Source organism: Pongo pygmaeus, chromosome 1, assembly GCF_028885625.2.
Source record: "Pongo pygmaeus isolate AG05252 chromosome 1, NHGRI_mPonPyg2-v2.0_pri, whole genome shotgun sequence".
Taxonomy (NCBI): domain Eukaryota; kingdom Metazoa; phylum Chordata; class Mammalia; order Primates; family Hominidae; genus Pongo; species Pongo pygmaeus.
This window is the reverse complement of record NC_072373.2, coordinates 186832289-186858773: the sequence shown is the minus strand read 5'-3', so window position 1 is coordinate 186858773 and position 26485 is coordinate 186832289. Positions and strand designations below refer to the sequence as shown.

General features: G+C 46.4%; 1 protein-coding gene across 4 annotated transcripts in view; it reads left to right on the top strand.

The window, feature by feature from the left end:
- The first annotated feature begins 1585 nt into the window (after positions 1–1585).
- Positions 1586–26485, top strand: part of KDM4A (lysine demethylase 4A) — a 55842-nt gene continuing 30942 nt past the window's right edge. Inside the window, exons 1-11 of one of the 4 annotated variants that reach the window (XM_054491189.2) lie at positions 1586–1812; positions 4683–4859; positions 7125–7300; positions 12287–12401; positions 14864–15057; positions 17662–17711; positions 18418–18521; positions 18922–19059; positions 19742–19989; positions 21036–21235; positions 23441–23811. In XM_054491189.2, coding sequence (XP_054347164.1) covers positions 4722–4859; positions 7125–7300; positions 12287–12401; positions 14864–15057; positions 17662–17711; positions 18418–18521; positions 18922–19059; positions 19742–19989; positions 21036–21235; positions 23441–23811 — 1734 coding nt within the window. In that variant the 5' untranslated portion in view covers positions 1586–1812; positions 4683–4721. Of the gene's footprint in view, positions 1813–2002; positions 2236–4682; positions 4860–5229; positions 5346–7124; positions 7301–12286; positions 12402–14863; positions 15058–17661; positions 17712–18417; positions 18522–18921; positions 19060–19741; positions 19990–21035; positions 21236–23440; positions 23812–26485 lie in introns of those variants that run through there. The other 3 variants (XM_054491174.2, XM_054491183.2, XM_054491197.2) reach the window with 3 other exon arrangements.

The following is a 26485-nucleotide window of genomic DNA, read 5'->3' as shown; positions in this document are numbered from 1 at the left end:
CATGTCCAGGACAGTGGAGTCTGTGAAGCAACCTGTAGTATCTTGTGCTTAGTGGCAGCAGGAAGGACAGTGGTGGATGAATTCTACCGCATGATTTGGGTTTTCTTTATGTGTCCTGCAAGTTGGATTCTTCAGACTCGGCACTTTTGTGAGCCACTCAGTATAATCTATTATCTAATACTGTCGATTACCTTACCGGGTAAGGGCGAAAACCCCTATTGTGAAAGACTTGTGGCTGTGTAGCCAACGGCCATTCTTTTTGAAACAGTCATTTCTGTTTTTGAAACTATTTTTTTAAAACATTTTTTTTTCCGTAGGCATGTACCCAGCCTGAGGCATAAATCATGATTGGTCCATAGCATTCTATGTAATATGTTCTTTTTGCCAACATTCATTAACTCTTATCTTTACAAAATCTGCGAGGCATTATTTTTTCCATTTTATTGATGTGAACTCCCAGGCTCAGAGAAGTTACTAGTTTTGAACACAGGCCTGACTTCATATAGCTTTTTCCAGGGCACTACCCCATTATTCATCCATGGTAATTTTGCACATTTTTTATGACTCTGGTTGTGGGTATTTTACTTTCCTACTTGACCTTCCCCACTACCCTTGACAATCTGGGAACTCCTTAAGGCGACACGCTACCCCTCAGGAACCGCTCCTAATGACTTCCAGGAAGCCCCCTCGCCCTCCAGAAGTGCCTCTTCTGATTCCCAGGATGCCCCCGTCTCCGCTCCAAGAGCTGCTCCTAATGATTCCCCAAATCCCCTTTCACTGAGGAACTGCTTTTTTTTTTTTTTGAGACGGAGTTTCACTCTTGTTGCCCAGGTTGGAGTGCAACGGCGCGATCTCGGCTCACCGCAACCTCCGCCTCCCGGGTTCAAGCGATTCTCCTGCCGCAGCCTCCGGAGTAGCTGGGACTACAGGCATGCACCACCACGCCTGGCTAATTTTGTATTTTTTTTTTTTTTTAGTAGAGACGGGGTTTCTCCATGTCGGTCAGGCGGTCTCAAACTGCTGAGTTCAGGTGATCCGCTCGCCTCGGCCTCGCAAAGTGCTGGGATTACAGGCGTGAGGGACCACGCCCGGCCAGGAATTGCTTTTTAATGACCCTAAGGAGAGCCTCCCTCAGGGTCTGTCCTAATGACCCTCAGGGCAGCTTCCCTTCCCTGTCCAGGCTTGACAGCGAATGAGGGGTTTCCAAGGACACAGGATTTTGTTTTGAAAACCGAGACACCCAGGACAAACCGGGACAAGACGGTCATCTTTTCAGCACTCCCTGAGCTCGGAAGCTGCCCCTAAGAGCCCCGACACATTTCCACGTTAGGCAAAGAGGATACTCATCCCAAGAAAACTTTGGCCCATCCTTTCGTTAGCGACATCCTATAGTGCCCTCACCGCCCTTACCCATCTACCGGACCGGCCCACTTCCAGGTACGAGCTTCTTTCAACCCTGATTAGTTACGGGTGACCAGGAACCCGCCTATGATTGGCCAACTTCGCGATCCAGCTAGAGGCTCACTGGCCGCGGTCCCTAGTGGGGTACAGCGTTTCCTCCTGGCAACAGCCCGAGCCGGCGCTCATAGGCTGAGCACACTGAGGTCGGGACTGGGAGGCGGCTGCGGCGCGTGCTCATTGGCTGGTGTATGGCTTGCAGCCACCCTTGAATTGGTTGACTCTGTGCGGCTGCGCAGATGCCGACTTTAGAGGAGGCGGAGTTTCGGCCTTCGCCTGCCGTAAAAGCAGTAGGATCGGCCAGTGGCGACAGCAGGAGCTGCGCCTAAGCCCTGGCGGGGCTTTGGGCTGTAGGTGAGAACTATAGGGTTTGGGAATTCTCGAGGCTCATTGCCGCTGTAGCCGTGACCGTGAGCTTTGGTGGGGGAGGGGCGGTGGGGGGTGGTTCTTCCAGCAGTGAGTGATCGGCATGTTTCTCGGCCAATAGGAGAAGGAGCTTCCAGAATGGGTTCTGAGATTGGCCCTTTCCAATCTTCAAGGCCAATGGACCTCGGGAGAGGGGGGCGGGTCATCTGGGCCTTATTTTCTTCTTCCTGCGGCCGAGCTTCACTCGCCAAGGCGGCGGGGCCGGGAGGGGCCGAACGTGTGCGCGGTGAGGTTCGGGGACATTGGGGATCAGGGTGCGCTGCCTTTGGAGTGATGCTCGCGGGAGCGGCTGCGAGGGAAGGGTGCGGGAGTCCGAGGGGGTTGTTAGCAACAGCTAGCTTTATTGAGTGGGTAAGTACCGGGCCTAGTGCTTGGTGTTTCGCTTGCATCATCTGAGCTAATCACAGCGACCCTGCAGGGCAGGGGGTTGGGATCCCCATTTTACAGGTGGAGAAACTGAGACTCGGTCAGCTCACACAGCCAAGGTTACATAGCTAATAAACGGCAGAGACCGGATCTGTATTCAGTTTTGACTTCGGAGCCGGTGTTCTTGAATCACTAGGCTTTGTTACTGATTGGGAGGGAAGGTGTCATGAAACGGGAGCTTTCCCCAGGGAACAGATTGGGGGAAGGGAATCCTAGGGTTGAAGAAGGGATGAACAATTGAGGTGAGGGTGAGGAAATCAGTTTTTCAACAGTTACCGATTGCCTACTTTGTGCCATGCATTGTTCTAGGCATACAAAGATGAATAGGGGCAGAGGCTGATGAAGCCCATTAGGGCCCCTTTGAAGGCCCAGGGAAGGGCCCCAACATTGTATTCACATGATTGTATGTTTTTATAAAATTTGCAAAAGTAAGATATTTTGGATTCATTTTTCTTTTTAAGAGGGTCTTCAAAATTAAATAAACTTCGGGTTTCTCCACACTTGGAGCTGCCCTTGCAAAGGACTTAGTCCAGGTGGAGATGAGGATGTAAGCAGTATAGAGCAGTGGAAGGTGCACTTTAGAGTGGGCTGTAGGCAAATTTCCTGGTATGTAAAACAGGGATAACAGTATACCTGCCATGCAAAGTTTCTGCCAGGTTCATGAAAAGCGCCTGTTTAGAAACACGCCTTATTTTTGATAGAAAAGAAGCCTAGGAGATACGGGTAACTGGATTTGCCTTCTCTCCTACCTTACACAGTTGTGCTCCTTGTTCTGCTCCCAGGGCAGTAACTAGATTTCTGGTAGATTGGAGGCACTTTTCTCCTTTCTGAGCTCTCCAACTCTCAAAGAGACTCTTGGAGCTGAACCGCCATAGCTTTGGGCCCTAGATAGGGGGTACAGAACTGCTGGACCCTCAGTGAGGAGGGTGGGTAAAGGAAAGGACATACTGGTGTTCCTTCTAGAATGGCCTGTTTTCACTGATATGCTTTGTCTTTTTTCAGTCGAAATGCTCTATTGTGTTACCGAGCTGTGGGGATGCACCCACTTAACTGAAGTTCTCATCTAAAAACAAAGTATTTATTTTGCTTTCTCCAATCAGTTATGAAGTTTGCCCTGTATTGCCAGTTTAAATTTTGTCCTTTGAGTTCTGGGTACAGTGCAATTGAACTTGTCTGTAGCTTGATTTCATTAAGTACTGCTGAAACTGCATCTTAGTTTCGACAGAACAGTTTCACTTTAGGGTTTTAAAATTATGTTACTAATATCAAAGGGTTTTTAAATCATGTTACTAATATCAAAGTACTTTTGAACCCTTAAGTTTTGTTATCTTGTAGCTACGTAACTTTTATTAGGTATCCGGTTTAGCTGTGCCCTAGGGAGGAGCCTTGGCCTCCCAAAGTGCTGGGATTACAGGTGTGAGCCACCGCACCCAGCCATGGGTGGCTTTCAGGTTGTAGTATATTCTGTTTAATACTCTGAAAAGTGATTAGCAAGGTGTTAATAAGGGAGTAGCTTGAAAGGATAAGGGTAAAATATGGGCATTTTAGCTGTACTATTAGGACCAACAACTAAATAATTAGTTTCCTTTTTTTAGCTGAAACAATTTTCTTTTTTTTTTTCTTTCAAGAACAATCCTATTGCAATAACAATGTCTCTGTTGAAATAAAGTTTGAATCCATGCAGTTTTGATACATCAGGTTCTTTTTAAACAGAACCTTTTCAATCTGTATTTCTAGTTTATTTAAATAACTTTTTGTTGTTTTTTTTTTAAATTTTTTTGAGACAGGGTCTCACTATATTGCCCAGGCTGGTCTCAAACTCCTTAACTCAAGCGATCTGCCCACCTCAGTCTCCCAAAGTGCTAGGATTACAGCCTTGAGCCACCACACCTAGACCCTAAAAATTACTTTTCTTTCTTTCTTTTTTTTTTTTTGAGACGGAGTTTCGCTCTTGTTGCCCAGTCTGGAGTGCAATGGCGCCATCTTGGCTCACTGCAACCTTTAGCCTCCCGGGTTCAAGCGATTCTCCTGCCTCAGCCTCCCAAGTAGCTAGGACTGCAGGTGCCCGCCACCATGCCCAGCTAATTTTTTGTATTTTTAGTAGAGACGGGGTTTCACTGTGTTGGCCAGGCTGGTCTCAAACTTATGACCTCAGGCGATCCACCTGCCTCAGCCTCCCAAAGTGCTGGAATTACAGGTGTGAGCCACCGTGCCCAGCCCCTAAATAACTTTTCTAGAGGTAGATTCCAGGTGTGAAGTCTTAACTGTGTCTTTTGAATTTCTATATTATCTTTTACTGTTTTCAGAGTTGATGTTTCCAGCACTTAATTTTAATTTTTATATTATTTTATACTCTTAATGTGTTTCTTCAGATTCCTGTCTGACTAAAGGGACCTCAAAAAGGAGGGAAAATGGCTTCTGAGTCTGAAACTCTGAATCCCAGTGCTAGGATAATGACCTTTTATCCAACTATGGAAGAGTTCCGAAACTTCAGTAGATACATTGCCTACATTGAATCCCAAGGAGCTCATCGGGCAGGGCTAGCCAAGGTAAGGAGCTGGGATTGTTCAAATGGTTTTGTTACCTAGGGCAGAGCAGTAAGATTTTTTTCCTAAATTTGGGCCGGAACTGTGTTTTACTGAAAGTTGGGTGGGGTGATGACTTTAGTGAATGAGGTTCTATTTGCAAGTTAATTCCCGTTGTTAACATCAGAAGCATCTCTGCTTTTAGGTAGGAAGAGAGCTACTTGGAATCTTCAGAAAGGGGGAGGTAAAGAGCTAGTGTCTCCAGGCCTGGCTGCTGTTGTGCCTCAGCCCTCTTGGTGGAGCTGGGTGCTGTGGTGTTATTGAACTGCCAGTGAGTGCTTATACCATCTGACTTCTCTTGCTCTCATTTCAGTCTCTTCCAGCACTCTAGTAGCAATTTGGCTTCCCATGTGGACTTTCTTCAAGGGGAGAGAATGCACTGGCCAGCCAACATGAATATTCTGGTCCTTGTAATTTGAAATTGGTTTCTGGTTTGTACTTCTTTCTCCTGTGAGTTGGATTCGTTATTTTTCCTGAGTCAAATCAGCTTTTCATATATTCTGTCACAATCAGGTTGAGTGCTGGAAGCTGAAAGAACTGCATTTCTGGAGAGATCCTCAAGAAACTGAGAGGCAGGGACCTCAGTCTAAGCCAGGAGGAAATTTTTTACACCATTTTATGTTGTTTGAATTTCCTACCATATGTGCTTGTTACATTTTCAATATGAAAAGAGAAAGCAAGAACATTGGCTACAAAGCTGAGGACCAGTCTTGGACCCTGGTGCCTCCAGAGACTTGAGACGACCACATCCTCTTTCCTCTTATCTGCAGATACGGCTACTGCTGGGTTAATAACAGCAAGCGGGAATAGCAGGGCCTGCAGTGCAGTTTTTCATAGCACATTGCTTTTCTCGGTTGTACTTTATTAGATTTAAAAAGTTACCAAAAAAAATGTCGGTTATTACAAGTTAAATATTTCAAACGCAGATAAAGAAAAGGCTGATCTTCATCCACCTTCTCCAGTGCCGTCTCCTTAAGTGGTAATAGCTCCCTCCACACCTTTTTCTCTGCTCATACAAACATACACGCATATAAAATAGTGTTATTTGTTTTGTTTTTAAAAGAGAATGGCATCATGCCATATACATTCCTGTGTTGGTTCGTTCATTCGTTTTTCTTTTTTTTTTTCCTTTTTAACAACATATATTCCTCCCTCTAGGTCAATTATGGATTCAACTCATTCTTCTTTTTTCTCATGTCAACTGTCTTGTTAATTTATTACTATTGGAATGGGTAATTTGACTATGTGAGTAAAAACAGAATGTTATTGGAAGGTAGCTAATGTAGAGTCTTGCTCCCTTTCTGTATTTTCTTGTATGTCCTTTCAGCGTTGCCTTATGCAGATGCTTGTGAGTGTGTGTGTGTGTGTGTGTGTGTGTGTGTGTGTTGTTTTCTCCCTTGTTAAATAAAGTAAAACAATACTCTCTAATTAAAAAAAAAGCTGTATAGTATTCCATAAAGCAGATCTATCTTAACTATTCAAGATTAGATTTTTTTTGTTTTTTTTTGAGACGGAGTTTCGCTCTTGTTACCCCAGCTGGAGTGCAATGGCGCTATCTTGGCTCACTGCAACCTCTGCCTCCGGGTTCAAGCGATTCTCCTGCATCAGCCCCCCAAATAGCCGGGATTATAGTTGAGTGCCACCACACCAGGCTAATTTTTGTATTTTTAGTAGAGATGGGGTTTCACCATGTTGGCCAAGCTGATCTCAAACTCTGACCTCAGGTGATCCACCTGCCTCGGCCTCCCAAAGTGCTGGGATTACCGGCATGAGCCACTGTGCCTGGCCTCAAGATTAGATTTTTAAGAATGTTATGTTGCTTTGTAATTAAACTGTAATCTAGTGTGTGAAAAAAGGAAATTCTGTACAAGTATAGAGTTGACCAAATCAAGTAAAATTGTGTTTGTGATTTTTTTAAAGAGAGCACTGGGCTAGGAGATTGAGAGAGAATCAAGTCTTCAGTCTCCTTTCTTGGTGTCCAAATAAGACACTGAAGCTGGGAACAAGTATTACTTACCTTAGGTTGTTGCAATTAGGCAGCTGGTTGGTGGCAAAAGTGGATCAGGGTTAGCATGCCTGTGACTTACTGTGTTTCGGTGAATGTGGGTAAATCATAGTAACTGTCTAGTAAAATTGACTGTTAGGTTGGCTGGTAACTACGTGCTTCCTGGACTCTGACTGGCTTGCCAGGTTTCTCATCTGTCTTTTTGTTTCTTGTGTTCCCTTCAGGTTGTTCCTCCAAAAGAGTGGAAGCCACGAGCATCCTATGATGACATTGATGATTTGGTCATTCCTGCCCCCATTCAACAGCTGGTGACGGGGCAGTCTGGCCTCTTTACTCAGTACAACATACAGAAGAAAGCCATGACTGTTCGAGAGTTCCGCAAGATAGCCAATAGTGATAAGTGAGTGGAAACCCTTTCTTACCTGACGTAGCACCTCGGACCCTGGTGTCTCATCCTCCTAGCATCTCCAGGACTGCTGCTGTCCTGATGAACAGTGTCTTCAGCAGGATGGTTCTGTTCTAGCTGTCTCCCTTTCTGCTTTTTTTATGGAAGCATTCCCTCCTCTCAGGACTGTGTCCCAGTCTAAACCTGTTCCTGTTCTTATAACAACAAATCCCATTGTTTTTCCATCAGAAGTGGAATCATTTTCTGACTCTAAAGTTGCAAGGAGAAAGTTGGATGTGGTGCACAAGGAGCTTTTGCTGGGTATTGATAACCATCTGCTCATCAAAAGTGCTTTAGTTCCACTTCCTCTCTCTCGGGACGCTCTGTGTTTAATTGTGCTGGAATTTCTCACTGCCCATCCAGCCTGCTAGCTCATTTCTGTTTTGACATTAACAAAGTGTGAGTAAACCACCAAGCTGGTTGCTATTTTCTGTCCCTCCATTCTTCTTTCTCTGTATATTCCTGTCTCTTTTAGAGATATCTTTCTTTGTGTAGGCCTGTTTTCAGTTCTTCTCTGCTGTTGGTTTTTTTTTGTTTTTTGAGATAGTGTCTCACTTTATTGCCCAGGCTGGAGTGCAGTGGAGCGATCTTGGCTCACTGCAACCTCTGTCTCCCAGGTTCAAGTGATTCTCCTGCCTCAGCCTCCCAAATAGCTGGGACTACAGGCATGCGCCACCATGCTTGGCTAATTTTTGTATTTTCAGTAGAGACAGGGTTTCGCCACATTGGCCAGGCTGGTCTTGAACTCCTGACCTCAAGTGATCCTCCTGCCTTGGCCTCCCAAAGTGCTGGGATTACAGGCAAGAGCCACCACTCCTGGCCCTTCTCCGCTGTTTTTAATGTTTAGTTCTCATTTTTCCTGAGATTCACAGAGAATAAATTTTGTGTTTCCTTGTTCAGCTCTGACTACTCCATCTTTTTTTTTTTTTTTTTTTTTGAGACGGAGTCTCGCTCGTTCCCCAGGCTGGAGTGCAATGGTGCAGTCTTGGCTCACCGCAACCTCCACCTCCCAGGTTCAAGCAATTCTCCTGTCTCAGCCTCCCGAGTAGCTGGGATTACAGGCGCCTGCCACCATGCCTGGCTAATTTTTGTATTTTTAGTAGAGAGAGGGTTTCACCGTGTTGGCCAGGCTGGTCTTGAGCTCCTGACCTCAGGTGATCCACCCACCTTTGATCCCAAAGTGCTGGGATTATAAGCGTGAGCCACCGTGCCCAGCCTTGACCAATCCTTCTAATCCTCTTCCTTGGATCTTCTCACTTTCCACTGACTCCTTAATTTTGAGTTTCCACAAGGAGTTTTTCCTTTTTCCCTTGTTGCTTTTCCTGAGCCTTTTGATCTGCACATGCCTTGATTTCAGCTGTCACACATACTGTGCCTTCACTTTTAATAGCCCAGCGTCAGGTCTTGTGCCTGCCTGTCTTCACGCTGCTGGGGTGGCATTCCTGTGCTTCATCAGCTCTCACTCTGTCTCTACTCTTTGCCTTCTTTTCATTGACTTATCACACTTGACTTATCACAATTGTAATTGAGGTCTTCTAGTTTTATTGACAACTGAACTCTTTTTGTTTGTTTTTTTTGAGACACGGTGTCGCTGTCACCCAAGTTGGAGTGCAGTGGCGCAATCATGGCTTACTGCAGCCTCGACTGCCCAGGATCAAATGATCCTCCTTGCTCAGCCTCCCAAGTAACTGGAGGTATAGGCATGTGCTACCGCGCTCAGCTAATTTTTTTTATTATTTGCTGCCCAGTTTGGTCTTGAACTCCTGGGCTCAAGCGATCCTCCTGCGTCAGCCTCCCAAAGTGCTGGGATTATAGGCATGAGCCACTGCATCCGGCTGACACCTGAACTCTTTTTATTTTTATTTTTTGAGACAGAATCTCGCTCTGTCGCCAGGCCAGAGTGCAGTGGCGCGATCTCGGCTCACTGCAACCTCCGCCTCCTGGGTTCAAGCAATTCTCCTGCCTCAGTCTCCTGAGTAGCTGGGATTACAGGCGCCCGCCACCAGGCCTAGCTAATTTTTGTATTTTTAGCAGAGACGGGGTTTCACCATGTTGGCCAGGATGGTCTTGATCTCTTGACCTCGTGATCCACCCGCCTTGGCCTCCCAAAGGGCTGGGATTACAGGTGTGAGCCACTGTGCCCGGCCAACCTTAACTCTTAAAACATCTACCTTGCTGGCCAACCTGCTGACCAATGAGAGAATTTACATAAAGGCATGTTGAAGAAATGTGGGGCTCTGCAGGTGAAAGGCTGTATCCTTCCTGCCATCCTTTTTGTCTGATTTTTGCTACGCATGAGGAGCAAACTCACCTGCCTTCTGTTTCTCACATGGAATTCAACCAGGGGCTTCAGTCTCCTCAGCCTTTCTTCCCTTTTTGTTAACACACTAGGCTTTTTCTTTTCTTTTTTTTTTTTTGAGATGGAGCGTCGCTCTGTCACCCAGGCTGGAGTGCAATGGCGCAATCTTGGCTCATTGCAACCTCCGCCTCCCAGGTTCAAGTGATTTTCCTGCCTCAGCCTCCTGAGTAGCTGGGAGCCCGCCACCACGCCCGGCCAATTTTTTTGTATTTTTAGTAGAGATAGGTTTCACCATATTGGCCAGGCTGGTCTCGCTTTTTCTTCTTTCAGCACACTTGTTTTCCTTTTAAATTAACCAGCCCTATGTCTATTCCTTTCATCCTAATACATAGCAGATTACCTTTAAGGTAAAAACATAACTTTTTTTTTTTTGAGACAGAGTCTCGCTGTGTTGCCCAGGCTGGAGTGCAGTGGCACGATCTCAGCTCACTGAAATCTCTGCCTCCCAGGTTTAAGCGATTCTCCTACCTCAGCCTCCCATGTAGCTGGGATTATAGGTGCCCACCACCACGCCTGGCTAATTTTTTTGTATTTTTAGTAGAGATGGGGTTTCACCATGTTGGTCAGGTTGGTCTCGAACTCCTGGCCTCAGGTGATCAGCCCGCCTTGGCCTCCCAAAGTGCTGGGATTACAGGCATGAGCCACCGTGCCCGACCTAAAAACCTAAATTCATGAAACAGATTAGTTGACAATAGGGGAGTTAATTATATTTCAGAGAGAATGTTAGGTCTCTAAAATTTATTATTCCCTAGGTTGACATTAAAGTGTAAGGCAGTTACTTAGTCAGATTTTTTTTTTTTTTTTTTTTTTGGAGATAGAGTCTTACTCTGTCACGCGGGCTAGAGTGTAGTGGTGCTATTTAGGCTCACTGCAATCTCCGCCTCCTGGGTTCAAGCAATTCTCCTGCCTCAGCTTCCCAAGTAGCTGGGACTACAGGTGCCCGCCACCCCACCCGGCTAATTTTTTGTATTTGTTGTAGATACAGGGTTTTACCATGTTAGCCAGGATGGTCTTGATCTCCTGACCTCGTGATCCGCCCGCCTCAGCCTCCCAAGTGCTGGGATTACAGGCATGAGCCATTGCTCCTGGCCAGCTCTGCTAATTTTTAAAGTTTTTGTAGAAATAGGATTTTGCCATGTTGCTGGTCTCAAACTCTTGGGCTCAAGTGATCCTCCTGCCTCAGCCTCCCAAAGTGTTGGGATTACAGGCATGAGCCACTGTACTTGGCTGGTTTGAATCTAAAAGAAGTTTTTTTTTTTTTTTTTAATTAAATTTTCAATATGAAGCTAAAGAGTATAGATATTTTTAGACTGGGTGCATTGGCTCACTTCTATAATCCCATCACTTTGGGAGGCCGAGGTTGGAGGATCACTCGAGGCCAGGAATTTGAGACCAACCTGGGCAACATTGCAGGACTTCATTTCTACAAAAAATAAAAACACTAACCAGATGTGGTGGTGTACACTTGGCAGTCCTGGCTACTCGGGAGGTTGGGGCAGGAGGATTGCTTGAGCCCAGGAGTTCGAGGCTACAGTAAGCTATGATCACACCACTATGCTCCAGGCTGGGCAGCAGAGCAAGGATCTTGTCTTTTTAAGGTATAGTTTTTTTTTTTTTTGAGACAGAGTTTTACTCTATGGCTGAGGCTGGAGTGCAGTGGCGTTAGCTCAGCTCACTGCAGACTCCTCCTCCTGGGTTTAAGTAATTCTCCTGCCTCAGCCCCTACCCTAAGTAGCTGGGATTACAGGCGTGTGCCACCACGCCCCTCTAATTTTTGTATTTTTAGTAGAGACCAGGTTTCACCATGTTGGCCAGGCTGGTCTAGAACTCCTGACCTCAGGTGATCCGCCCCCGCCACGCCTCCCAAAGTGCTGGGATAACAGGTGTGAGCCACCCCCCTGGCCAAAGTGTAGATATTTTTATGGCTTTATATGTAGATAGGTAGATATAAATATGCGCATATGTGAGTACGTATTTTCCTAATTGGAATATTTGATGTGCAAAAATCTATATTTTTAGAGCTATTTTATATTTTTACTAAAATATTTGTTGTTGTTAGGAGTGATTACTTGGTGAGTGTCAGCCACTGCGTAGGGCGCTTGGGCATATAGCAGGGGTACTTACAAATGAGCCCTCTTGGAGCAGCTTCCTTTTGGCTGGTTCAGGGAGGTGAATGCTGTTGGAAAGCCTCAGCTCTTCACATGCTGCTGGGTTTTGGTTGTCTGTGGATATGTGGGGACCTTGGGTCTTGGTCTGTAAGCCCATTTTCTCCCTGGGTGGCCACCTGAATCTAGCAAGGTGTAGTTTAAGTAGGGTCTCTAGAGAGTTGAGGATGTTGTGCTTGTTAAGGAAGACCGGTTTACATCTGTGTGTACATTACCTTCCTCAGGCTTCCTGGGGCCCAGTGCTCATGGAAGGGACTTTGAGGGACTGACTACGTATTAGAGCCTTGAAGGCCAAGATTATGCCTTGTTCATTTGAAATTCTTGCTGTCACTGGAATAGGGGATTATGTCTTGTAATGTTCATAATGCCTAATAAACCCCTGTAAGTGGTTTACATGTTTCTTTTTACTTTCAAAAGGTACTGTACCCCACGCTATAGTGAGTTTGAAGAGCTCGAGCGGAAATACTGGAAAAATCTTACATTCAATCCTCCAATCTATGGTGCAGATGTGAATGGTACCCTCTATGAAAAGGTGAGGCTCACTGGAAACCCTCTGTGCAGTGTTTTTGTAATTTTGTAATACCTTTTTTTTCGGCCCGGCACATAGTAGGCACCTAAAAGCTGTTTGGTGAATGGATGGATGAACAGATGATCTACCCCCAGCTGATGTTGCTGTGCTGGCCTAATTGTGGGCCATTTTGCATGTGACTGAGTTTTATTTCTCCTACTTTACATGTGAATTGGATGATGTGGTGTTCTTTTCAAGGGTTGTTAGCATAGTCGGTGGGTGGTAGCTGATGAGTTCTTGAAAGGGTGGGTTGGCTCTCAGATAATGAAATGAGACAGTGTGGTTTCTGCAGAAAAAAGATGACTGACTAATCTAATGAAAGGGGTATACATTTAAGAAGAGAAATACATTTAGATTTTTCAGAACCCTCAAACAAGATTCTGTGGCAGAAGCTATTTTAACCACTTTTATTGGCTTGAAATCCTGCCTTAAATATGGTGAAAGGGGAGAATATTTGGGAATATCTTCGGATGACTGAAAAACAGTAGGGCATTTCAGGGATTATCACTCATAATTGTTTTCATATTTTAATTTTTTTTTTTTTTTTTGAGATGGAGTTTCGCTTTTGTTGCCTGGGTTGGAGTGCAATGGCGCGATCTCAGCTTACCGCAACCTCCGCCTCCCGGGTTCAAGTGATTCTCCTGCCTCAGCCACCCAAGTAGCTGGGATTATAGGCATGCGCCACCATGCCCGGTTAATTTTATATTTTTTAGTAGAGATGGGGTTTCTCCATGTTGCTCAGGCTGGTCTCAAACTCCCGACCTCAGGTGATCCACCTGCCTCAGCCTCCCAAAATGCTGGAATTACAGGCGTGAGCCACTGCGCTTGGCCCATATTTTAATGTTTTTATCAATTATTGGAAGAGTTAAAAAAATGAATTCCAGGCTGGGCGTGGTGGCTCATGTCTGTAATCCCAGCACTTTGGGAGGCTGAGGCGGATGGATCAGGAGGTCAGGAGATTGAGACCACCCTGGCTGATATGGTGAAACCTCGTCTCTACTAAAAATACAAAAAAAGTAGCCTGCAGTAGCGGGCGCCTGTAGTCCCAGCTACTGTGGAGGCTGAGGCAGGAGAATGGTGTGAACCTGGCGGGAGGCGGAGCTTGCGGTGAGCCGAGATTGCGCCACTGCACTCCAGCCTGGGCGACAGAGCAAGACTCCATCTCAAAAAAAAAAAGAAAAAAAGAATTCCAGTTTTGTTGATAGCAGTTTTTTGGGGGTCAGGGAAAGTCAAGCTTGTAGGGATGAATGGCAGGAAGATGCAGTAAGGATCCGGGATGGAGAACTACAAAAGTCAGGCATAATAATAATCCAGGACCTAGTTATGGGAGATGGGCTCCCAGCTGGCCATTACAACTCAGGAAAAGGATATTGCACATTTTTTATGAAGACACTGCCTGGTGGAAATCAGGGCTAAAAAGCCACAACATTACCATAGTTTTTGGTTTTTTTGTTTTTGAGACAGAGTCTCGCCCTGCCACCCAGGCTAGAGGTTAGTGGTATGATCATAGATTACTGTAACCTCAAACACCTGGGCTCAAGGGATCCTCCTACTTTACCCTCCCAAGTAGCTGAGACTGCAGGCACATGCCACTTCACCTGGCTACTTTTTTTAATTTGTAATTTTTTTGTAGAGACTGGGTCTTGCTTTGTTGCCCAGGATGGTCTTGAACTCCTGGGCTCAAGCAATCCTGCCTTGGCCTCCCAAAGTGTTGAGATTACAGGCGTGAGCCACCACACCTGGCCCACTGTCATAGTTCCCATGTTTTACAATTTTTTTTTGTGGTCATAGAGTTTTTTTTTCTATTTTGACCTAAATTTCTTTAGCATCAGTTCAAACTTTTCCTCTTGGGGTTTAAAACAGGTGACTATTGGCTGGGCGCGGTGGCTCATGCCTGTAATCCCAGCACTTTGGGAGGCCGAGGCGGGTGGATCACGAGGTCAGGAGTTGAAGACCAGCCTGGCCAAGATGGTGAAACCCCGTCTCTACTAAAAATAGAAAAATTAGTTGGGCGTGGTGGTGGGTGCCTGTAATCCCAGCTGCGCGGGAGGCTGAGGCAGGGAATTGCTTGAGCCCGGGAGGCGGAGGTTGCAGTGAGCCGAGATCATGCCACTGCACTCCAGCCTGAGCAACAGAGCGAGACTCCGTCTCAGAAACAAACAGGTGACTGTCATCTCTTTATTCATCTTTCCTACACTAGTATTCACAAAGTAATATTTGCCCTTTGAAGGTAAATGGTGTCAGTTCCAGTGGTAGCTGTGAAAGTGAATGAGGAGTGCTGTGGTCTTCACATCCATAGTGTTTTGACATTATTCCCAATGTTTGTCAGAGATGACAGCTTACTTGTGACCTACTCTGATTTGTAGGTTCAGAGCCTCGGTTTATATGCAAATATAACTTGCCCTGGACTGTCATTGCCTTTGCAGCATGTTGATGAGTGGAATATTGGCCGGCTGAGAACAATCCTGGACTTGGTGGAAAAGGAGAGTGGGATCACCATTGAGGGTGTGAACACCCCATACCTGTACTTTGGCATGTGGAAGACATCCTTTGCTTGGCACACTGAAGACATGGACCTCTACAGCATCAACTACCTGCACTTTGGAGAACCAAAGTCCTGGTACAGTCTGCCTGCAGTCGGCACCGGGCTTCTATGCTAGAGCATGGGCTCACGTTCAGCGTGCGTGGGAAGCACCTCAGGATTGTGTTAAAGGGCAGACCCTGGTTCAGGCTTGGGGTGACATTCCATGTTTTAAACATACTTCCAAGTGCTAAGATGCTGTTGGAGCTCTGGTGCTCAGACCACCTTTTGAGTAGGGAGGCTTTAGAGAGCAGGGTGCTGGCAGAGTTACCCAAAGACATGGGGCCTCTTCCAGGCTATCCCACTGCTTTCTAATTTTTTTCTGAACAGGCCTGAGGCATTTCTTAGCAGCAGACTTCCAAGACTAGAGTCACTCCCTCAGATGACAGAAAGCTTTCTTTTTGTCATGGAAAAAATATTAATACTTGGGGAGCAGCAGTGTGTGCTTAACACAGGAGGGATTGCGAGGCTATTCAGCATGCTTCCTGTTCTCCAAAGTGTTATTCTTGTTGGTGAGACAAACATTGATTCTCTCTCCTCTCTCTGTGCTGACCCATCGTTGAGTCTCAGCATTTTTTTTTTTTTTTCTATTTTGAGACAGGGTCTCACTCTGTCACCCAGGCTGGAGTGCAGTGGCACCATTATGGCTCACGGCAGCCTTGACCTCCTGGGCTCAAGTGATCCTTCTACTTCAGCCTCCCAAGTAGCTGGGATTACAGGCGTGCACCACTATGCCCGGCTAATTTTTTTCCTTCTTTTTTTTTAGGGTAGAGATGGGGTCTCACTATGTTGCACAGGCTGGTCTCAAACTCCTGGGCTCAAGCAGTCCTCCCACTTCAGCCTTGCAAAGTGCTAGGATTACAGGCATGAGCCACTGTACCCGGCCCATCTCAGCATTTTAGTGAAGGTGCTGCAGATAACAGCAGTGAATAAGATAGATGAGATACCTACCCTCACACAGATAGGAGACTGGTCAGGAGGTAGAAAGTGTGAGAGAATGCTCATACGGTGTGGGGACAGCTCTGAAGGAGAAGAAGTGGGTGCTAAGGTCCACATAAGAAGGATAGATGGGTGGGATTAAAGAAGGCTTCTTTCAAAGAGGTGACAAGTGAGATCCAAAACATGAGAAGGGCATACCCGGGTGGAATGGTGGTGGGCTTAGCAGCTGAGAGACTGAGGGAAGTGTATCCAGGCAGCTGGAACCACAGATGCAGAGCTCCTGGATTAAGACAGCACATGAGGGCCAGGCATGGTGGCTCACACCTGTAATCCCAGCACTTTGGGAAGCCGAGGTGGGTGGATCACCTGAGGTCAGGAGTTGGAGACCAGCCTGGCCACCATGGTGAAACCCGTCTCTACTAAAAATATAAAATTAGCCAGGCATGGTGTGTTTAGGGAGCTAGGGGAAGTCTGCTGTAGTTTGGGTGCTGTGTAAAACGATGAGAAGTGAGTGATGAGGCCGGAGGGGACATCATGGGGCGCATTATGGGGAGTCATGAAAACCATATCCACTTTCGTGTCTTTTTTCAGCATCCTCAGCCATGTTCTTTCTCAGGGGTTTTCCTTCCTTTCAAGTGCTTTCCAGTTTCTAATCTTGGGGGAAAGAACCTTTTGAGCCTATGATTATCTCCTAACTACTGTCCTGTTTTTCCTTCCTCAGAAGGCTAGACTTGCAGGATGTGTAAATGTAGCTTTTGTGTCTTCACCATTGTTTACTCCAAAATTCACTGCTCCTGGATTTTTGAATTCTCTTATAAAAGAAGGTTTTCCAGTTATTATATGCATTCTTAGGTCCTCTGAAGTGGGACCTCCAGAGCTTTCTGTATAGGGTTGCCTGATGGATCCCAGAGTCCTTTAGGTGACATTTTTGTCAACTCTCCTCTGTTTTCTTTTATAATGAAGCTGTTTGCAGTGGGAGGATTTGTTGTTACTGTGGAATAATCTTTAGAAGAGATTAAAAAGGTTAAAACAGTTACTGTGAGTTTCAGAATATAAAGTAACAATTTTGCAAAAGTTTAATAGTCCTAGGTGTTCTTTTTTTCTTTTCGTTTTTTAGGAAGAGCAGTTTGTATGGTGTTTAGACACCCTACTGGGTAGAGAGGTAGTTGATTGTTGGGTAATCAGTATATGTAGCTGTTGGGGAGATAAAGGGAAAGTGGGTTCATCAGCAGATACGGGGCTAGGTCTCTTAAGTGTCAGATCCATCTTTCACTTAGTTTTCCATCTTCCTCTAGCCCGCCCCCAGTTAGGCCTTTCAAGCATTTAAAAATACTGAGCATTTTTAAATACTGAGGTTATATAGTGACATCCTTCTTTTTTTTTTTCTTTTAAAAAATGTTATTATATGAACAACATTATAAAGGAGAGTAATATTGTGTACCATAAATCCTGGCTTATGGTGAACACTTAATAAACATCTTATTAAGTGAATGAATATAGAAGAAATAAATCCACTCACCTTCTTTATGGGCTCTTTACTCCTGTGCCCAAACAGTCTAATATTTCATTTTTTCAGATTCCTTTCTACTGCTTGGGAAGTTAAAAAAAAATCTGCTATTTCAAGGTGTTTTGAGAGAGGGAATAAGTCCCTTAGCTTCTGTACCTGTCCTCCGCCCAGCCTCTGATGCTCTCATGTGATTGCAGGTACTCTGTTCCACCTGAGCATGGAAAACGGTTGGAACGCCTCGCCAAAGGTACTGTGTCTCCTCTGTTTGCTGGGTTGGACCCTCCTATGAGCTGTGCTCCTTGCTTTACACTAAAATGTGCATTCCCCATGGTCAGATTCTTGCAGGTCCTGTCGCAGGCCTGCAGACGGGGGTGAGCCACATTGGTTACCTTAAGAGGGCAGAGACAGAGCCTTTTCTTCCTTTGTCCTGATTGTCTGTGCCTCAGTTTTAATGAGCAGGGGTGTTTCTTTGACCAGTGATAATGAACCAGACCTAGTATGACTGGTGTTTCCACTAAAGACCCAAATGTTAAAGAAAAAATTGAACTTTATGCTTTGTTTCTTTTAAGTGGACTTAGATTTGTACGTCTAGAGAACACAGGAAAGCCTGGGTAGATGATACTATAGCTGCATTACTGAAAAAAGATCAGGGATACAAGTGACTGGAGAAAAGGTCCTAAATAGTTTCAAAGCTCTATCAGAACAGAGGCAGCTTGGGTGACCTTGGTTTCCCAAACAGGATTTCATTACCCATGTAATGCCCTATATGGGAGTGAGCCTAGAGGCTCATTGCAGAATCTTAGAATTGGTGCGAAGCTATAAGGATCCTCGGAGGTCACACTGGTGATTCATCCTCTTTATCATTCCAATGAGAAGCACAGGTGTGAAGTGACTCCAGGATTGCGGAGCTAGTGTGGAGCACTGTGTTAACCCATACCCTTTCAATTAAATAGGCTTTTTCCCAGGAAGTGCTCAAAGCTGTGAGGCATTTCTCCGCCACAAGATGACCCTGATTTCCCCGTTAATGCTGAAGAAATATGGAATTCCCTTTGACAAGGTGAGCTGATGTTACATGCCAAAGTTCTCAGGCACCACCCTTTCTGGCCTTTGTTTTACAGAGTTTTATTCTAGTTCATCACTATACCAAGAGGGGGCCAAAGCTTAAATAAACTATATAATAACACTTTGATCTAAGAGCATTAAAGGTGGGGCCACTGTAGCTTCCTGGTGCCAGAGGAGAGTCAGATCCCTTTGAACAGTGTTCATTTGGAGGAATGGTTAATTATAGTCATGTCATCTGATATGTCTGGGCTTTGCATTTTATAGAAGACAGCAAGGACCCCTGGGGTTTTATGACTTACCCTTTGTTACTCAGCTAAGTAATAGTGGAGCTCAGAATTCCAGTTCTGTGGACTTCTGCCATTTGAAGCAGCTGCTTCAAGTCTGCTCTTGTTCAGGTGACTCAAGAGGCTGGAGAGTTTATGATCACTTTCCCTTATGGTTACCATGCCGGCTTTAACCATGGTTTTAACTGTGCGGAGTCTACCAATTTTGCTACCCGTCGGTGGATTGAGTATGGCAAGCAAGCTGTGCTGGTAAGTCTGCTTGATTTCTTTCTATAACACCATGACAAAAATGAGCAAATTCTGGTTAGATACATTGGCTGGTGATTAGAATATTTCTTTGAGCTGCTGGAATTCAGAAACAAGCAGCTAGCAATGTGTCAGAGTACTAACATTTTGTGTTCATAAGGAATTTTTAAAAATGTGTTCAGAATTGGGAAGTATAAAATGAGGTTCTTAAGTCCATTAGGCATTAAAACCACATCCACACATGTTAATACTCTTGCCTTATCCATTCCGAGATTTCTCTGTTGAAATTTTTCGGGGTTTCCTTTACTCTAGGGAAGCAGCAGAGTCGGGCCTTTGCCTGATAGTAGCAGACTTGCTTGTGTGTTCCCGTCTTGGACAGGGAACAAGGGCAGGTGGCTCACCATACTGGGGGCCTAAATGCAGAGCCTAACCACCCTCTGTGACCCCGAGTTAGTGCCCAGGTAGATTTGCCCCAGTAGCATGTACTCTCTGCCTTTTTTTTCCCTGCTTCCTTTCATGTTTGAAGGTCCTGCAAGGATAATATGCCCTCAGCCTGTGAACCAAAACAATCTGGTTATAAACCATCTTGCACTTGTTTCCATGTGGAGGGAGGAGCTAGGACGTGGGGGTGAGTTGGAAGCAGCCAGGTAGGCTCACCTGGTGCTCTTCTGGTTCCTGCTGACAGTGCTCCTGTAGAAAGGACATGGTGAAGATCTCCATGGATGTGTTTGTGAGGAAGTTCCAGCCAGAAAGGTACAAACTTTGGAAAGCTGGGAAGGACAACACAGTTATTGACCATACTCTGCCCACGCCAGAAGCAGCTGAGTTTCTTAAGGAGAGTGAACTGCCTCCAAGAGCTGGCAATGAGGAGGAGTGCCCAGAGGACGACATGGAAGGGGTGGAGGATGGAGAGGAAGGAGACTTGAAGACAAGGTAACCCAGCGGCCCTTTTGTCCTGGCTGTGAGGGAGGGGTGTCTGGATAGGTCCTGTAATCTGTGGAGAGGCTGTTTCTTGTTTTTTTTTTTTTTTGAGACGGAGTCTCGGTCTGTCGCCCAGGCTGGAGTGCAGTGGTGCGATCTCGGCTCACTGCAAGCTCTGCCTCCCGGGTTCAGGCCATTCTCCTGCCTCAGCCTCCCAAGTAGCTGGGACTACAGGCGCCTGCAGCCACGCCTGGCTAATTTTTTGTATTTTTAGTAGAGACAGGGTTTCACTGTGTTAGCCAGGACGGTCTCGATCTCCTGACCTCGTGATCCGCCCACCTCAGCCTCCCAAAGTGCTGAGATTACAGGCGTGAGCCACCCCGCCCGGCCGAGGCTGTTTCTAAGATGCTGTTTGTGCCTTGGTTAAGGGAGTGTTCTGGTAAAGGCTCCAGAAACCTGAGAGCCAGAGCATTCAGGCACTTTCTGAATGAGAGACCTGTAGTGGATGTGTAGTCTGCTGGAGCAAGGCGTCATTTATATGAGGGTCAGGGGCATTTATGTGCGAAGGTCGGGCTCCCTCTGAGCCAGAAAAGTCATGTTTTCTCATCATATCGGAGAGTCTTTTAAAAAGAAGTGTAGTGAGGATGAGACTCAAGGGCATTGGTAATGTCGTGACTTAAGTCTGCAGTGCCATTGGTGGCTGAGCCAGGGGATCTGTGCTGTGAGGAGAATTTATCCTGGGCCATATGGGAAAGGAGGAACTGTTCCTTGGTACCTGCTATATGCCAGGCACTTTGCCAGCTACTCTGCATACCTTTTCTTAATCCTCACAACAAATGTTAGGTGGGTGGTAATACCTGTATTTTCCAGATGATGGAACAGGGTCAGAGAGGTGAAGTCCCTTGTCTCAAGTCACAAATAAGAGGTGTCCCTGAGTTTTGAGCCAGGCCTGACAGGCTCTGGCCATTCACTTTGGGTTGTGTGTGGATGTGTATGAATGTGTTTGAGTAAGTGGATGTATATGTGGGCTCTTAAAAGATTTGCCCTCTCCCATGCAGCCTGGCCAAGCACCGAATAGGGACAAAGAGGCACCGAGTTTGTCTTGAAATACCACAGGAGGTGAGTCAGAGTGAGCTCTTCCCCAAGGAGGATCTGAGTTCTGAGCAGTATGAGATGACGGAGTGCCCGGCAGCCCTCGCCCCTGTGAGGCCCACCCATAGCTCTGTGCGGCAAGTTGAGGATGGTCTTACCTTCCCAGGTTAGTTGACTATGGTGTATTTTCCACAACCCTAACTCATATATGTGTCCCGTGTTAGATGCCATATTGAGTGCTGGGTCAGAAATAAAAAAAGCAGAGTGACAGGTCCGTGAGCAGATAGCGTACTTGGAGTGTGAGAAGTGCTTTGGGTAGGGATGTGGTGGACTGGACACGTAGGGAAAAGCTCCTCCCTCTGCCTGGTCAGGGGTCAGGGAAACACTGGAGGTTTTGGTGAAGATGACTCTTACAAGGTAAGTAGGACCTTCCCAGGCGGACAGAGAGAGAGGAGGGATGTAGAAAGGGTGTCCCAGAGGGGAGGAGCAGGGCACAGGCGTGGAGATGGGAAATTTTTTTTTTTTTTTTGTAATGGAGTCTTGCTCTGTCATGCAGGCTGGAGTGCAGTGGCGCAATCTTGGCTCACTGCAACTTCTGCCTCCTGGGTTCAAGTGATTCTCTTGCCTCAGCCTTCCAACTAGCTAGGACTACAGGTGCCCGCCACCATGTCTGGCTAATTTTTTTTTGTATTTTTAGTAGCAGTGGGGTTTCACCATGTTGGCCAGGCTAATCTTGAACTCCTGACCTCAGGTGATCCGCCTGCCTCGGCCTCCCAAAGTGCCAAGTGGGATTACAGGCGTGAGCCACTGTTCCCAGCAGAGATTGGAAATATTAATAGCATGGTCCACTTGGGGGAACTGGTGGGGAGTTTCCCTTAATTGAATATTAGGCTGGAAGGCAGCTGTGTGACCAGAAGGTGACGCTGGAGAAATAGGAGATGATGTAGGGCTGTCTGCCATTTTCATTTGCTCATTTGGAAGCTTAAGAAGCCATTTACATTTTAAGAGAGGGAGTGGTGTTATCAGTGCTGTTTAGCAGTCACTTGGAAGGTCATTGAGGCTAGATTTGTTAGAGAAAGGCTTGTATCTGTCTTGGATCAGGTATGACTCAAAGACGTGGTCCGCCGACAGCCAGGCAGCACTGTGGACTGACATCCTGGGCTGGGCTGGCTTCTCTTCAGCAGATTTTCTTTCCCTTTTTTCTCTTCAAATTTATTTATTTATATTGACAGATAAACTCGTGCATATTTGTCATGTACAACATAATTTTTTTGTTTGTTTTAGAAACGGAGTCTTACTCTGTTGCCCAAGCCTGTGCGAACACAGCTCACTGCAGCCTCAACTTTCTGGGCTCAAGCAATCCTCTTGCCTCAGCCTCTCAAGTAGGTGGGACTACAGGCATACACCACGCCTGGCTAATTTTTTTTTTTTTTTTTTTTTTTTTTTGAGATGGAGTCTCACTCTGTCTCCCAGGCTGGAGTGCGGTGGCATGATCTTGGCTCACTGCAACCTCCGCCTCCCAGGTTCAAGTGATTCTCCTGCCTCAGCCTCCCAAGTAGATGGGACTACAGATGCGTGCTACCACGCCTGGCTGATTTTTGTATTTTTAGTAGAGACGGGGTTTCACTCTGTTAGCCAGGATGGTCTCGATCTCCTGACATCGTGATCCGCCCACCTCGGCCTCCCAAAGTGCTGGGATTACAGCAGTGAGCCACCACGCCTGGCCCATGCCTGGCTAATTTTTAAATTCTGTAGAGACAGAGTCTGACTTTGTTGCCCAGGCTGGTCTTGAACTCCTGGGCTCTAGCAGTCCTCCCATCTTGGCCTCCCAAAGTGCTGGGATTACAGTTTTGAACTACTGCTCCTGGTCCAACATGATTTGTGAAGTATATATAAGTTGTGGAATGGGTAAATCTAGCTGTTTAAAATACATATTCACATGGTGGTCATTTTTGCAGTGAGAACATTTAACATCCACCCTCTTAATATTTTTCAAGATCTTTAGATTTTCTAGCATGGGCTAGGTAGCCAGGTCTCTGCTGAGCTCAGACTTGCATGTCCTGCAGGAGTCTTCGGAGGAAAGGGCAGCTGCCCCTTACTGAGTGTCTGCTGAGTGCCAGGCGGTGCTTGGGAGTCTTATTTATGAGCCCGGTAGATCTGTAGTAGCATCTTCTCATTACAGAGGAAGAAGCTGGAGGCCAGGAGGCTGAGCAGGTAGCCCTGGCTCACAGTGCCCCTCAGTGACAGAGCCAGGATTGGAAGCCAGGTCCCATTCCCAGCCCATGTTCCTTGTGCTTTGCCACTCTGCCTTTCATCAGGTTCACATGTGCAGGAGGAACTTGGCTCTGTCTAATGCGTATGTGTGTTTCAGATTATTCTGACTCCACTGAAGTCAAATTTGAAGAGCTTAAAAATGTCAAACTAGAAGAGGAGGATGAGGAGGAAGAACAAGAAGCAGCTGCCTTGGATCTTTCTGTGAATCCTGCGTCTGTAGGGGGACGCCTTGTCTTCTCAGGCTCCAAAAAGAAATCATCTTCTAGCCTGGGCTCTGGCTCTTCACGGGATTCTGTCTCTTCTGATTCAGAAACTAGTGAGCCTCTCTCCTGCCGAGCCCAAGGGCAAACAGGAGTTCTCACTGTGCACAGTTATGCCAAAGGGGATGGCAGGGTCACTGTGGGGGAGCCATGCATGAGGAAGAAAGGAAGCACCGCCAGAAGTTTCAGTGAGCGGGAGCTGGCAGAGGTATGGGCTCCAGGCAGTGGTGTGGGGTGGGGAGCTGCCCTGGAGGACACCCTGTTGGGGAGGGGATCTGTGTGGGGGAGGGAGGTGGATCTGTGTGATGGAGGTGCTGCAGGAGGGCAGAGAGACCCTCAGTCAGTGCCTCCAGCCAGCAGTGGTTGTGTCAAACAAAAGCCTGGGTGGCATTCACTCTCCCAGCTTGTTCTTTGCTGGGAGTTGCTTTTCTATTATCCCTGTGGCTAATGATTCCAAGAATTGCACCAATGCAGCCTGAGTCACAGCAGCAGATCCTCCTCAGCCCACTTGGATCACAATGCCTTTTTTTTTTTCCTTGAGATAGAGTCTCTGCTCTGTTGCCTAGCTAGAGTGCAGTGGCATGATCTTGGCTCACTGCAACCTCTGCCTTCCAGGTTGAAGCAGTTCTCCTGCCTCAGCCTCCCGAGTAGCTGGTATTACAGGTGTGTGCCACCACGCCCAGCTAATTTTTGTATTTTTAGTAGAGATGGAGTTTCACCATGTTGGCCAGGCTGGTCTCAAGTGATCTGCCCACCTCAGCCTCCCAAAGTGCTGGGATTACAGGCGTGAGCCACTGTGGCTGGCCTTTTCTTTTTTTTTTGAGAGGGGGTCTCGCTCTGTCACCCAGGCTGGAGTGCAGTGGCGCATTCTTGGCTCACTGCAAGCTCCGCCTCCTGGGTTCACACCATTCTCCTGCCTCAGTCTCCCAAGTAGCTGGGACTACAGGCGCCTGCCACCAGGCCCAGCTCATTTTTTGTATTTTTAATAGAGATGGGGTTTCACCATGTTAGCCAGGATGGTCTCGATGTCCTGACCTCGTGATCCGCCTGCCTTGGCCTCCCAAAGTGCTGGGATTACAGGCGTGAGCCACCGTGGCTGGCCTTTTCAATTGGGGTGGGCGGGAACTCTTCCTCTGATCCTCATTGCCTTAGTGGCATAAGGGTTAGAATGGCTGCCGTTGGAGCCCACGTGTTTGGGGGTTTGGGATGAGATGAGATGGCCTTTCTTACCTTGAAATTCAAGGGTTTTTTTCTTACAACCGTTGACTGCCCTGTAGACTCCCAGTATGACATTGATAGGGTATCCTTTTGGAGACCAAGATGCATTCCCAAAGCTATAAATACGAACATGTGTGTTCAGGCTTCCTCCTTAAATACATGTTGTCACCAAAAGCTGATTCCTACTTTTGTGCAAAATGGCTCTTGGTGGGTCTGCCACTCTGGGTGATCAGTCATGTCAGATGCAGCTGGACCTACACTACCCAAGTAACCTTCCCTGACTCCCCAGCCTTGGAGCTTATGTGGGTCAAGCTGCAGCCTTTGGCGAGGGGTGGGAGATAGAAGAAGCCAGTGCAGAAGGTCCTCTTTATTCCGTATTCCCTTACCTTTAGTTTTAAAAATGTATCTTAAAAATCTTCACTATGGAAAATTTCTGACGTACGTACAGAATACCATCACGAGCCCCCGCGTGTACTCATCATATATATGATTAACATTTGGCACATTTGCTTTCTGTTTTCTTTGGCTGCAGTACTTGACACTCAGTCATATTCACATTTCCCTAGTGTTGCCAATAGTCCCTTTTTATGGTAGGTTTGTCTCCTTGTTGTTGATACTCATAACTTTTCTTGGTGCCTTCTCTGAATCTCAGGGTACGGTTTTGGTAGACTTCCTTTTTTCCTTGTGAATGTTCCTCTTTCCATCCCACTGTGGTTGCAGGCTAATGAGCTAATAACTACTGTGTTTCCTTCTCATTGCCTCTGATTGCAGTTCTCTGTGCCTTCTTATGGCAGCTTCCATAAAGGAGGGCTTTTTCAGCCTGGAAACCAGTCTCTTTAACTCCCAGTTGCCACCTAGCAATTATTCCTTCTCAGAGGCCCTGGGCCATTTCATCCATCCTACTGTTCACTACAGTTCATGCTGTCCTCTTGCTGAGTCTTCCTGACATTCTTGTTTCTAGTTGCAATCACAATCACAAAAAGCAGCTAAGAAGTAGCAAGAGCTCACTGTATATTAAATACTTTATCTTTTTTGAGACAGGGTCTTGCTCTGTTGCCCAGGGTAGAGTGCAGTGGCACAGTCTTGGCTCACTGCAACTTTTGCCTCCTGGGTTCAACCCATCCTCCCCACCTCAGCCTCCCAAGTAGCTGGGACTACAGGTGCATACCACCACTCTTGGCTAATTTTTGTATTTTTTGTAGAGATGGGGTTTCACCATGTTGCCCAGACTGGTCTCGAACTCCTGGGCTTAAGTGATCCTCCTCCCTTGATCTCCCAAAGTGCCGTGATTTCAGGTGTGAGCCACGGTGCGCCCCACTGCCCCCCAGCTGTTAAATACTTTATATGCATTGTTCAGTCTTTGTATTACTGCTTAATTAATCTCATTACAGAGTCAAGTTTTTGTGGGATTTTTTTGGGGTGGGAGGTGCAGGAAGCCAATAAATAACACCTGTCCTTTTTCCTCTCAATTTGGAACTATTTAATTGATGATACAAGAGTCAGGCATATGGAGCTCAGAATGTCGCTTTATTTACAAGTTAAAATGATTGAAGAAAGTGACTTTTAACCTGTGGCTAAATGGCCCTGCTACTTACTTACCCTTTTTTTTTGTGGGGGGACTGAGTCTCGCTCTGTTGCCCAGGCTGGAGTGCAGTGGTGTAATC